The 14576-nt window shown below is 43.4% G+C and overlaps 1 protein-coding gene across 1 annotated transcript in view; it reads right to left on the reverse strand.

The window, feature by feature from the left end:
* The window catches only part of LOC104350103 (glypican-5), a 383557-nt gene extending 369278 nt beyond the window's left edge, over positions 1 to 14279 (reverse strand). The window contains exon 1 of the mRNA XM_086468316.1: positions 13981 to 14279. Coding sequence (XP_086324442.1) covers positions 13981 to 14155 — 175 coding nt within the window. The 5' untranslated portion in view covers positions 14156 to 14279. The remainder of the gene's footprint in view (positions 1 to 13980) is intronic.
* Between the last annotated feature and the right edge of the window lie 297 nt (positions 14280 to 14576).

The raw sequence follows: 14576 nt of genomic DNA on the forward strand, positions 1-14576 counted from the left end.
CTAGATTTATACTCAGATCACACGTTCCATGCTAGGCCACATGAGTAATATTTTGTGCACAGGGCAGGAATGAAGCAAGGTAAGTAATATCAGAGGGCTTGGTTCAGCACCCCCTGATGTCAATGGAGACAGCCATATAAAAAACAACTAAACATTGTTAAAGACAACACTCTGCTGTGCTTCATGCTTCTGTGTGGATTTAGTAGTTTGAGATTAATACATCTCTGAACTCAGCCAGCTTTGGGTCAAACTCTTAAGTGAATCGTGTTCCAATAGCACAGCCAGGAAACCCAACAACTTCCCATTAAAAAAAAAAAAAAAAAGGCAAAATTAACAGAAAAGTGAGCCTACAAATAATTATAATTTAGAAACACTTTAATTACCTTAGTGACATGCACTTGATTTCCAACAAGTACTTGCCATTTTTAGCTGCATACAGTCAACTAAAATCAATAGTAGGTCAAACAGTTAAAGCCCAAAACACATCAAGAAGTTGGCAACAGTATTAAGTGGTCCAAAAAGCAGCAATGGCCCACTAGCAAGCTACTCTAGCCCCCATGAAATTGAAGGGGGCCATGACAGTATTCTACTTCACACATGGTTCTTCTGAAGTCAGGAGTGGGAATGGCCTTCTGCCTTTCCTCATGTTTTTGCTTTTTTCTGTTTACATAGGCCATAGAAAATAATTCTGGTTGTAGCAAGAGTAGATTCTACATAGTGCTTTCCCCAGGGCAGCAGCAATAAGGAACAATGAATTGGAGGATTAAAGAAGGTCCACAACGAAATCCCATCTGAAGGGCCCATTTCCCAATTCCCAGGTACCAGCCATACCCCCAAGCTGGAATGCAGCTGAGCTCACTGCACCTGATGCATCCCACCAACCCCTCCTGGACCCGATCAGTATTGTTTAGTAGGAAGGCCTGTATCTTGCTGGGACATCCTGAGCAGGATTCTGAAACAGATGCAGCTTCCCAAAAACTGAGGAGAGGCAGGATCCTTTGGAAGATGTTCCAAAAGCCTTTAAGCTGGGACCATAGACAAAAAAAACTTTTGAAAAATCAGTGTGGAAACCTTTGCTGGCCTCCTAGGTTTTACAATACTAAAATGTATGTTTGACCTTGGGCAAGTCCCTTAGTCTCCACACTTTGCTTCCCACTTGTAAAAGAGGAAGATACTTACCTCTTGCTTCTTCGCTTAGATTGCAAACAATTCCTAGTGGAGACTGCCTTTTGCTGTGTGCATGTTCAGTGTTCTCTGAGAGCCTGCTTTTGATTTTGATCCTACACACCTGCTACATAAATTAAGAAATCGTGTTTCTTCTCTTACATCACTAAAACAAGGCACCATTCACAGTACATTGAACTGATTATGTTTCCCTTTGTGCTTGTGTTATTCCATTCAAAACTAACAGCATTACTGATGCTTCAGAGCTAACCATTCAAGATGGACAGAGCAGCCCACCGTGTCGCAGAGCTGTTTGAAGCCAGTTATACACACTGGCAGGCAGCGCTGGCTACACTTAATCCACATTTGGAAAGGCCAGAGGCAGGCAGTTAGAAAGGAAGCTGGGTTGAGGATGGCAGCCATCAGAGAGACACAGCGGCAGCCAAACTGACACGAGCTGGCCCTATTCAGTCCTTGCTACTCAGTTAATGTTTTGGCACCTGTGATTATGACTTTAAAATAAACTTTCCAAATCTAAGCCAACAGCCCTGCCAACAGATGACATTGACACTTTTCATCACAGTTGGGGTTTATTTCTATCAGAGAAGGCCACAGAGTAGAGCAGGTCTGTGACCAGCCAAGGGGGAGCTCCCAGGGAGCTTTAGATCACAACCAGGTACAGCCAAACCACAGCTGCTTTTTGGGGAAGGCAAACGTTTATATTTCCTGGCATATCTAGGGCAAACTAAGTTAGGTTTGGTTACTGCAGCTTGAAACTGAAAATGCAATACTTTAGCCAAATACAACTTTGGGCTGCTCTGAGTGGTAACACATATATTTTTTTCCCAGACTTCAAAACCAAGATTAAGAGACTAAAGTAAAGCCTTATCTGAGCAGAAGTTCGAAAGCCCTTCTCCAAGAACAATGTTTTCAACCTCTTTTTTTAAAAGCCCTACTCTGATTTGGGAGGTGAATGGTTTTTTTACATATGCTTTTTTCTCTTGCTTCCAGATTCATTATACCTCTGCTTTCAACTCCCCAAGAAAAAACAGAAGATAACTAAAAAGCGCATGCCGTTCTGCACTGCTGAAAAACTGAATCGTCTTGTGTGGCACAAGCAACTGCCAACACAGGGCAGCAATACAAGATGCTGGGTGCTGTTCTCCACATATCACTTCGCAAGTCCCTGTCCCTTCTAAAAACATGACTCAAGCTTTCCAGTTCCCACCTTTTGTGTTTTCTTACGGAAGGACAATGGGGCAGTAATACAGGAAAGAAGGGTTTGAGATTTCATCCTCTGACAGACTCCCAGGACAAGTCACATGGAGTACAGCTATTCAGTATTTTGCAGACAGACATCCATGCTTTCGAGTGGCAAGACAAGTTCTGACCTGGAAGCAGTAGAGGATGATCTGAATTCAGGCATAGCATCATGCCAGCTATGGCTAAACTGCTTGCAACACAGCAGTGGACTGTAGCTGTTTGGAGGGTGCTGGAACAAGACCAAATCCACCTGGAGACATAAGAATAAACAATCCTGATCTCTTTAAGCCTGAGGTTTTTTTCAGCCACAAAGCAAGAATAATTTCCCTACATCAATAACAATAAAACATTGCTCAAGAATGAATACTCAAAACAATGACACATTGAAGAACAGAGGGTTAAGGATCAGAGCTACTCTACCTGGAAAGCTGGAGATCCTCAGACTTGCTCTGGAAATCCTGTTTCTGTTTGCAAGAGACTTAAAACTTTGACCACCTTCCTCTGTTTTCAGTAGCCTGATTTCCACCTTCCGGCCTACACACCTACAATGTAGTGAATTACTGCCAAAGTTTAGGGTGAATGTGGTGGTGGGTTTTTTTTTTTCAAGTTAGGAGCAAATGCCCAGTGCAGCTCTGAGAAACCCTACTTTGTTTAGACCTCATGTCTCCAGGCATCTCTATACTGCTGTGTTATGACACTGCAGTTTTCCATTAGCAACCTTGCAACTCAACTGCTGTTGAGAGTCTGATCACTTGAAAACCGCTTTTTCTGCATGCTCCCCTCTACCATTACATGACAAATCTGTGAATGTCTGCTACACAATTTCTTCTTCGCAGTACTCCAGAATTTACAAAGGAGGAAGAAACATATTCTTTGGGATCAAACACCAAATCAAGTTACAATGGTTAATGAGTCACCACATCTTGAATTAACTTCATTAATTCCAGGTGCACAAGTCCCAAAATTAGGCTAGATTCACTTACACAAAAAAGCTTAATGCTGTATCTATCACTACTGCAAATGCGTGGACTACTGTTTGAAAGCAAAACAAACCAGAGCAGTTGTCTCATACGTGAATGTTACTGCAAAGAGGAACACAAAGAGGCCTGTGTTTTAGTGAGGGAGAGTTAGGTTTTGCATTAGGAAAAAAACATAAAGCAGTAAGGTAATTAAGCACTGGAATAGACAGCCTAAAAAAGTTGTGATCTTCTAGCACTGAGCTTATCCTGGCTACAAGTAGCAGGAATGGACTAGATGATCACTTCAGGTCCATTTCAGCACTATTTTCTATTATTCTATTATTTCAGGAGCTCTCATCAGTGTATTTTTCTAATTACACCTAGTTTCCACCAGATTACTCTCCCTTTATTCACATTTCCTAGCACAAACAGCCAGAGCAAGCTGTTCTGGACACTAGCTCCTTTGGCACTATATTGCTGCACCTCTTGTGAGGATTTGGCCCTTAAGATCTCTCAGGAGTAGAGTTTTAATTTCACAGCACAGATCTTGCTTATTTTACTCCATATTTACTGAGAACAAAGGGAAGACTATGCAAATGCCCTGCTACTTAGACCTGAACAAAATGGAAGCAAACATACAGATGTGAATGGGAGATATAATGGTATGAAAAAAAGCAGCCCTTTTCAAAAAGTAAAATGACTTTGTCAGGGTCCCTTTGCACTGTGTGCATGGATGATTTGTGACAAAACAGAAAAGTGCTAGCCTAGCACGTCACCCATGTCAGAGATTAGAGCACTTCAAAACCCTCAGTAGTTCAAGCACTTTCTGGAACTTGAAAGGCTTTCTTAGGGGATGCTTAGCTTCTTTATGGCTTTTATACGACTTTGATGCGCACCTAGGAGTGAGGAATCTTAATCTGAAGTTTTTCTATGGAATACACCCATATTGTAGAATAAATCACAAAATCTTGTCACCCCAATTAACATGAGTCAGAAGTTTGCAAAACTTTGTGCTTAAAGTTAAAGATTCTGAGTTGTTATTTTGATACCCAAATAAGAACCCTGAATTTCTGAGCACTTAGTTACTTTCAAAAGGCTTCTCTAATAACAGCACTGGAGTAATATTTCTAATCATTGACAAAGTATGGTGTGCAAAGCAGTATTCAGTTATGCAAGTGTCACTTTTTCCCCCACATTCTCATTCCCTTCTTAAAGCAGAGATTTAAAGTTTCTTAAAGTTAAGGGATCTGTAGAAACACAATCAGTTTCTCATGTGTTACAAAACCTCTTCTCCGCGTGCAAACATGGATGGGTAAACATAAGCTTCATTCTCCCCCCTCACTATACACACTTAACCCCCAGTAGCATTAATGTGAATTATGCATGCATAACGAGCAGAGAATAGTCCCCTTATGAATAGGGCCCTTGTTGGAACAACGAATACATTTAACCATTAACATCTAGGGATGTGCCGGACTATCCAATTTAACTAGCTGCCAAACAAAGCTACCATGACCTATCTGATACTGTCAAGGTTCGGAACCCGGCGCTCTGAAATTAGTCTCCCATTTGTTTTTAAAGGACTTGACAGTGGTCTGCACAGCAGAGCAGGGGCTCTTTGTCAGAATGAGCTCCTCAGAGAAGGATGGCCCTCCAGAACAGCTGTCACATCCACCATGCAATGGAAGAACTCTTGAGCAGGAAAGACTGTGACCCCAGGAAGCAAGCAGAGTCATTAGAAGACCAAAAATCCATATACACTACTTCAAATGCATATACACATTCAACATCAATATTAATGGAAACCCAGTAAGGACAGAGAAAGGCAGAATATGACACAGAATCATACAAAGCAGGCTACAAACTACATATCAAAAGAAAACAGGGTAAAGGTTGATTAAAGACAACTTCTAGGGGAATAATTTTCTATCTTCTACAGCTCTGAAGTTCCTATGCAACTGCCTGGCTACACTTACTCTTTATTCCTATGGTTTAGCTACCAAAACGCAAGAGAAACTGAGGATGTTATATGTATTAGTGATACTTCCTGAGACTGAGTCCACAAAGTAGCAAATAAATTTATGAATACACTAAGAAAGTAATTAATAACCATCCTTAAAACTGATGTACTGAAAAGAGTAAAATGGATGGATTTATTCTCATGAAAGTATATGCATAGTTCTTATCCATAGTAAGAGGCAAGGTTGTGGTTGCTCCATCATAAATCATTTGTCAAATACTGCTGAGGTGCTTGGCGCTGTACAACAGCACTTAGAGCCCCAAGGAGCTTCAGGACAGCCAAGCACTCCACAAAATTAATCTCTGAGACTGGTAGGGCAAGCCCTTGGCATTCCTGTGCAGCACCTTGAACAGAAGAGACCACCTTCAATCCAGAGTGAGCCTTTGGTATTACCCTACTACAGAAGTGCAGAAGCCTCTTGCCTCAAGAGTAAACCCACCAGCAGCAGCTGAAACATCTGCCGAAGAAAATTATGGAGCAACAGAATTAGTTACATTGCATTTCTAAGATGTGTAGGTTTACTTGCCAGATGCCACTAGACCACAGGACTCAATATGGAATTGGGAAAGCCTTCTCAGTCACTTGAGTTTCATTGACTCAATGAAATTGAGTTTCATTTCATTCATAACCTTAAATGGGGATACAAATATTGTCCTTATGTTCTTCTACAGGGTGGTCAAAAGGACCAGTGTTGCTAAAGCTGTTCAAACACAAAGAACTAATTCCAAGTATCAGCATTGCTACAGAAAATATTTAGCTCCCAAAAGAGACAAAATACAGGCACAAAAAAAAAAGGTATTCTGGACACCTGCTATCTTCCTAACAGACAGAGCAGTTTGGCACACAGCCAAACCCTTACTCCACACAACACAGGTCAGTTCCCTGTCCAGGCTGCAACTGGCCCAGACCATACATAGTGTCCTCGCACACCTGGATTTACAGAGGACCACCCTGGGTCACGAAGGACACAAAAGGAGAGAAAAGTCCTCCTAAGTCTGCACTACGCAATCCTGTGGACCGTAGCTCTTCACTTAGGGCTCAAATTACTTCTGTAGATGAAAACAGAACAAGGTACTGTGTAGAAATATTTTTGCATTTTTCCATCAAATAATATATTGCCTTAAAATTAAATCTTAAGTATTTGGTAGAAGGTGAAAACAGACTTGCATCTCCATCTTTTTTTTATCCTTCAGAAATTAAACCATTAAATGTTAGATAAGTACCTCATTTCATTCACTGATGCTGCTCAGAAGTTACCTTAATGTGAACCAAACAAATATCTGTAAATATCTCTTTATAGAGATCAGGATGATGCTATCATACTAAAGATCTAATCAACAGAGATTGAGAGACTAAGTCTTGAGGCTTGGCTGCTCTTTGGAAATTTATTCCGATCCATCAAAATTCATATTTTCCCTTAGAAGCAGATGCTGTGCTCCAAACTGGTAAGTGATGACTATGTATTTGAAGTATTATTAAACATATGCCTCTCTATCATGTCATTTTATGCTTTCATGGGAGAAAGATTCAACTACAAAGACTTTGCAATACTTGGAACTGTAGATCTAGTTTTATACCTTCTAAAAACAAAACAATTTCTAAAAATAAATCCATTTTACTGTCTAGGGTGCATTTTACACTTATCCTTGCTTTTTACAGATCCTCAGGTTCATGACAGTTTTCATGATTAAACTTTATTAAAGCTTTTACTCATTTTGATGTGTTTGTTTTATTGATTTATATAGCAATTATCATGCCAGCTTTGTTTCTACATATCACATTAATGCCTTTTCATAAGTACCGACCTTTGGTTAAGAACTGACTGCTCAGCCCTGCAATAGTGGGGTAGGAGGGATATTTTTCCTATTACTTTCCAACTTCAGTGGCACATAAGGTGCCACAGGGCAGCTCTTGAAAGCCACCAGTATTTTAAGGGTAAGTCATTTCTTACTAAGCTTGTTCTCAATTCTGAGATCCAGTTCAACACCAGAATCACCAGATCTTGAGGTGATCATTAAACAAATTATTTTTAAAAAGTCACTACACAGTCTTTTCAGCAGAGATTTTCGAGAGAACGAGTAGACCATGCAAATTGTAGGAATACTTGGCTCCTTCCCTCGATTCAGTTTGATAACAAGATTGCGCGTTGGGGGAGAGTGGGTTCTCTGCTGGCTCTTGGATTCCTTCCCAAGGCATTTACAGGAAAGGCTGGTCTGAATAACTAAGCTAGTCTTCTACTCACCTGGACCAAATGCTCATGCAAGTCACTGAAGACACTGCTTTTTCTAAGGCTCACGGATATGAAAACTATAGATTTCCATCTGGCAGTGGAACAGCGATTCCATCTTTATGAGGCATTAAGTAAGTTTAAACAGATTTTTTGCCTATAGATTACTCCCAGGAGGGCATTACAGAGTGGGCAGCTGGTCCCACGTCAAACAGATATTTAAGGCATGGGAAAAGAAGAGGGGAGATATTGCTGGTGTGAGTCTTGCCTTTAGGTTAACACTTCTGGTGACTTATAGCCTGGGGAGTGCTATAAAATCTTGAGAAGATTAATGAAGGAAGCATCCTTGCTCCAGAGGAGCTCCAGGCTGCAAAAGCATAGCTTTTCTTCTCAGAACAGCTACCGCAGCAAGTGCAGACTACAGCCCATGACTGCTCAGAGACTCTGGAAAGCCTGCCTACTCCTTGGGACTGCCTCTGGATGAGAGGAGTGAAAGAAGGACAGCCTCCAGGTTCAGCTTTCAATTCATCAGAAACCAAGGTAACTTCCAGCCTTTTGCCCCTCACTTCTAGCCTTTTTCCCCTCACATAAAGAATGAATTACATGGAAGTCAGCCTGAAGGAATGAAGGTATAACTCACTGATACTTCATCTGGCTGTGATCTACATCTCTTTCATAGCAGCCTTTCAGCAATACCCCTCAAAATAACATACCATGATATGGCCTGCAGAAAGGGAAAACTGAGTCACAATCAGCCTTGTTTTAGGCTATTCAGAGAGTGATAAAGATGGGAACAGAATCCATCTTGCATTGGACCAGTCCACTCCCTCCAACAGGTAAGAGTCTGTGGTTTAAACCACCAAGAAATCTGTGTATCCATAAATAAGCAAATACTAAGTGTAATAGTGAGAAGATCTTCCATTATAACAAGCTGCAAGTAATGCCAAGTTCACAAACTTGTTGTAACTAACAGGATTTTCTAAAGAAAAAGAAACCTCATGGAAACAAGATTATTTTTTGTGCCTTTTCTTAAGATCTTAACCACCCTACGCTGTTTCTAAGCATTAACACAACTATGCTCATCCAGCAACCCTTCATCCCTGCTATTGAAGGCAGTCCCACACAACCACCTATGCAGGTGAACAGCAAACCCAAGTATAAATTGCAGCTCACACCAGAGGATTTTAGTCACTCATTCTTATGGGGCAAAAACTTTGCAGAATCAATAAGGCAAGTACATTTCATATCTGGCTTACAAGTGACTTTGACAGAATGCTGCTGTGTTTCAGCACAGCACTGCACCTCTACCAGGGGAATTACAGTGTTCTCATTAAGATGATAGAAATAAAGAGCTGAGTGGTAATAAAAGAGAAAAACAGGAAAATAAAATGTGGCATGACCCATTTCATAACAAAATGGCTAGTTTAGTAGATATTTAGATTTATTCAAAAAGGGATCTAGCTCATGCTCCTTTCTCGACACAACAGGAGCTTTGCCACAGGCTGAAATGGAATGAGATCCAGTCTAATGCACACACCACACGCAGCAAGGAGCTTCCAGTAGGAATCTAGGACTTTCCTGTTGCTATTCGGCAAGTGAATTAGTTTTAATGCGTAAATTGTTAATGCATGTCCAGCTCTGCTATGGGATATTCAATACATATGGATGGTAATGAACACTCCTGCTGATTTAAGGTGCAGGATGACAGTAGAGAATAAAGCAGCTATTAATAGGACAAAATCTGCCCTTCAGAAGTGAGTCCCTAAGCACAATCTGCACGGCTTCTGTGCTTTTTGTAAAGCATTAGAGCAGCAAGATAAACAAGTCATCCTTTTGGTAGTCCCAAACAAGATGATTATTTAGAAGGTAAAGAGTTCCTACAATTCTTTCACAAATGACAAATATTTTCCTTGCTTACCGGAAACCAGCCCAATTCTTCTATCTCTACTTATCATATGTTTACAGACTTTTTTTTTTTTTTGCAGGATCATAAACTAGTCAATAAGCAAAAGAGATACAACTGAGCCTATGTTAAAAGGGAGGATGTTCTCATGGTTACATGATTACCAAAGGAATCAAGAGGGCTACTTTTATTCTGGTTCTGCTACAATTCACTGCCTGAACCCGGACAAGTCACAGACTCCAGTTGCGTTCATTCAGTTTGCCTACTGTGACGTTGCAAAGCAGTGACAGCCAGCCACCGCCATACTCCACACCACGGAAAAGCCTGTGAATAAACAGAACTTTTAACACAGTCCGTGCCAGCGCGCAGCTACACTGTAATATAACCCAGGGCTCACAGGGTATCACTAACAGCAGACCCATGTCTGGGAGGAATACCATATGTAGCAGTATGCATCAGATTTGAGATATCTAGACTCCCTGGAACCAAGGGCTTAGTCCCCTGGCAGGACTAACACAGCCTTTCACCCTTGGAGATAGCATACAATTCTCTCTCATCAAAGCATTAACCAAGGAGCTCCTACGAAAACATCCCAGCTCAGCCTGTGATAATCAAAGTACAAGACCGGGAACGTATTACCTCATTTTCCAGTCTGGGGGAAGATACAAAAAAAAACCTTCCTCTGAATCACAGCCAAGGCAGCAGTACCTTTACCTGACCAATCTGTTTGCTATTTAAAGCAAATTACCCTTGAAACTTCCAGTTTGTTCCAGAAAAGCAGGCTACCAAATAGCAGCACAGACTCAGTTAGCAGAGGAAAAAAAATCTTACAGACAGACCAAGGAGATTTACTGTTCAAAAAACACCTGTTTGGGCCTCTTATCCATCCCATGTCAAAACATACTTCTTCCTTAGTCCTGCACTCATAAATAGACTAGATTTCAGAGTGGAAAAAAATCTCATGTCTAGAGAAATTTAAGAGGCAGCTCCTGGCCATCGCTAAGAGCTCACTTCAGAAGGTGGCGATTTTCAGAAAGGTTGCTGCCAGATTCACAACGCTTCAAAACAAAAGCATTTTCCCCCAGGAATATTCCTCTTTCCCTTGCCACTATATTTTATACATGAGGCTAGCAGGTTCTGCTCAAATCCACTCTCCATCTCACCATAGGTCACGCTGATGCCCCTCTCCTACCAATTCAGCAATCACAGCAAGCTGTCTGCAGACCACATGTAACACAGGGTGGTAGCTACCAGTCCCCATGAATCTTATGTCTAGGATCCACCATTGTATCCGGTATCCATCAGTGTGCAACTTCAACACTGCAACCACAATTAATACCATAGGAGGATGCAGGCTACAAACTCTCCCAAGTATTTAGAGTTAAATTTAATCACATGTGAAATGGGCACCACCCATAAGAGGAGATAGAAAATCTACACCTGACAGTCTGCCTGCTAATCCCTCGCCCAGCACAGGGTTGGGCCTCCCTCCTCAACTGAGCTGCTGATTTTCCTGAAGGTTATAAGAACTTAATAATATTTAAGACTTTAACCTCTGTCAGATTTGTTGTATTAGCCTATAAATACTGGCTTGAGATTGGCCAAGGGCTTTCAACACTTTTGTGATTGAAAATATCTAGTAAATAGACAACAGGACTGCAAAAGGGTTTTTTTTGTTGTTGTTTTGTTTTGTTTTTAAGAGAAAACAAGCCAAGAACAACATTCAGGCAACTGAGCAGCACCCTAGTGCATGTGCAGGTCTGGCCCACACCAGCAGACATTAGCAGGAAGCTCTCCAGAGGCTTCATTCAGCACTAGACTCAGCTGAGCACACTGCTCTCCAGCGTCACCCCCAACTGCCCACCGCTCTTCCCCTCTTCTACTTTAACTGACAACTGTCTGAAGCATTCAGGGGAGATGCTTCAACATTTGTGTGTTATTAAAACATGTAATAAAGTGAGCCTCAATATCCTAGAGAGAGAGGTGAGAGAAAAAAAAATGTGTGAAGGGGGGTAGTACTAAGATACACGCACTGATAATAGCTGCCAGATTAAAACACTGGAAAACACTTCAGCACTTAATTAAAAGAGGGCACAAGACAGGAGGCATTACTGCCTGGCAAGACAGCATTAAAACACACAAGCTTTGGTGGAGCTGAGTATACTTAACGAACAGGGAAGATCACTATGTGCCACTTTTCCTCAGCTCTCCTCTGCTCCAATCAACCTCTTCAAAAGAAACTTTTATGAGCTAAAATTTAAAAGCGTATTACCTTCCCTCACCTTCTCTCATGCTATTTATTTTCTGAGAGCTTGGTATTCACTAGGAAAGTTCAATATCACACAGGAATACAATGAAACCTCTCTGAAGTATCACAATGTCTACACCTTCCTTCTAGAAGCCAAATTTTCCCCAAGTTTCATCTACAATGCTAGAGTTCCATAGAAAATGAAAAACAATTCATTTAATTAAAGTTTGAGGAATTTCTTCCGGAAAGAGCTCAGGAAAGAGGATTAAGTGTACATCAAAATGGATGAAAAGCCTTATTTTACCTCTTTTTTTACTAGCTCTTGAAGAAAAGTGTGATCTGATGCCTCTATCAGCACAAGAGAACAGTACCATACTTCAAGCTTTAAAGTGCTATCCCTGTAAATCTCTTCTTGCCACAAAATGAGGAATGATTCCTTGCTCACAGACAGCTTTATAGCCAGTGTCACAGAATGGTTTGGGTTGGAAGGGACCTTAAAGACCATCTAGTTCCAACCTCCCTAACATGGGCAGGGACAACTTCCACTAGACCAGGTTGCTCAAAGTCCCGTCCAACCTGGCCTTGAATACTGCCAGGGAGGGCGCAGCCACAGCTTCTCTGGGCAACCTGGTCCAGTGCCTCACCACCCTCACAGTAAAGAACTTATTCCTAACATCTGATGTCAATTTCCCCTCTTCCAGTTTGAAACCATTACCCCTCATTCTATCACTGCACGCCCTGATCAAGAGTCCCTCCCCATCTCTCCTGTAAGGCACCCTTTTAAGCACTGGAAGGCTGCTGTAAGGTCTCCCCGGAGCCTTCTCTTCTCCAGGCTGAACCACCCCAACTCTCTCAGCCTGTCTTCTCAACTACTTTATGCAAAAAAAAGCTAAAGATCACCAGCACTGTGCAATCGTTCATAGATGTAAGAGATGCTGTAAGAGATCAGTTCAATGGCCTATCAAATTTAGTCCCCAAGACAGAAATCCGCACAACAAAACATATCTAAAACTCATTTAAAGACAAGCAGTCTTTCCATCAAACTCAACAGGCTTTGAATTGGACTGCTTTAAAAAAAAAAAAAGTGAAAGAATAATACAGCAACAACCTAAATACCCAAATTGGCATTTATGCCACCACACACCTACAGGCAATTGTGCTAGCATGAGACAGCTAGAGATTGTTTTATGAGCTTGACAGTCTTTGCTTTTTTTATTCTGGTTCTTGTAAATATTTTCTTAAAACATGTAAGAGTCAGGGATGTGACTTCATTATCTAGATAGATATAGTCATTTGTAAGAGTTATTCATTTTTTTATATTATAACGTACTTTATCCCTTTACAATGAGTTCTACAGGGTAATCGTAGAATACGCAAACAAAAATCTTTTCTTATTCTATGCCTATCACTTTTCTATTTCATTGCTGTCACGCATTGTTCGGGAACTGTATGAAAAGGGAATGAGAACACCACTCCCCTGCTCAGCTTTCACAAGTATTAAGTACTGCAGACTTACTGCTTAACTAAGCAAAAGCTAAGTTCCGTTCACTGTATCGCTCCAAGGTGTTACCACTGCCTTTCCTTGTGATGGCGTTCCTGAATTCATCTGCAAGGTAACCCTTCCTAATTCAGAAGTTACAATATATTCACCAGCCTGCCCGAGGATCCCTATATCTGGTCAGCAGAACAAGCGTTCCTTAACGACTATTACTAATTCACCTTCTAAGAAAGGGATCCTTTACAGGAGGAAGCCTCTCGCTTAGGTACTTTGCAAAGGAATCACACCGGTCTTAAACGCGGGGGGAAAAAAGGCCTGGTGCTTACGGTGGCGATCAATAAGCAATACCTGCATAGTATAAAAACCGAGGAGCCACACCAGTCTCTTTTCCTAGGAAGTCTTTTAAAATTATTTTAGTGAGAGGCGTGCCAAATCCGCTTAGTTCCCCGCTACCTGCGCCCGGCAGAAAAGCCGGCGCTGGGTGGAGAGCGCCGCGGTGCACCGGCTTTTCGCAGGCAAGCAGGCAGCCTCCGACGGCGGCCCAGAGCCAGAGGAGGACCCCGGGACGCCCCACTGCTCCGAGGGCGCAGGCGAGCCCGGCCGGCACGGCCCCCCGGCCCCGAGCCGCCCGCAGCGCCCTGCGCCCCGCGGCACCCCCCGGCGCAGAGAAGCCACCCCGCGAGTGGGTCGGTACTGACCGGCCGTGGGCACGTCGGGGACCAGCTTGAGGGGCCCGATCTGCCGCAGCTGAAACGCCGTCCGCACTTCGTGGCAGCTGGGGGACTTGCCCGCCGCCGCCCCGCCGCACAGCCCCGCCGCCGCCGCCGCCAGCAGCCACAGCTCCAGGACGCCCCGGCTCCCGTTGGCGGCCATCTCGCACCCCCGGCGGCCGCGGGCTGGGCCGGAGCGCTGCGGGGCGCGGGCCGTGTGCCGGGCGCCAGTCCCGGCGGCGGCGCTGCCCCCGCCCGCCTCCCGCGCTCCTCCTCGGCGAGTGCGGCCGCTGCCGCCCGCCCCTCCCCGCCTGCCCGCGGGGTCCGACGGGGGCGCCGCCGCCCCCTGCTCATTGGCTTGTGCCGTGACCGGGGGCGGGGGGGAGAGGGGAAGAAGAGAGCGCGGAGAGCCCTGAGGGCTTCAGCCTTGGGCAGCGCTAATGGCGAGGGGGTACTGGAGACCCCCTCCAGCCCCTCGGCGGCCTCCCACCACGCAGGGCAGCGCACGGTGGCTGCGGGGACTGCTGCTGCACCGCTGCGCAGCCTCCCGGGAAGTTGAACTCAAAAGTTTTTGCGGAGCCGCT

Source organism: Leptosomus discolor, chromosome 7, assembly GCF_034619465.1.
Source record: "Leptosomus discolor isolate bLepDis1 chromosome 7, bLepDis1.hap2, whole genome shotgun sequence".
NCBI classification, from domain to species: Eukaryota; Metazoa; Chordata; class Aves; order Leptosomiformes; family Leptosomidae; genus Leptosomus; species Leptosomus discolor.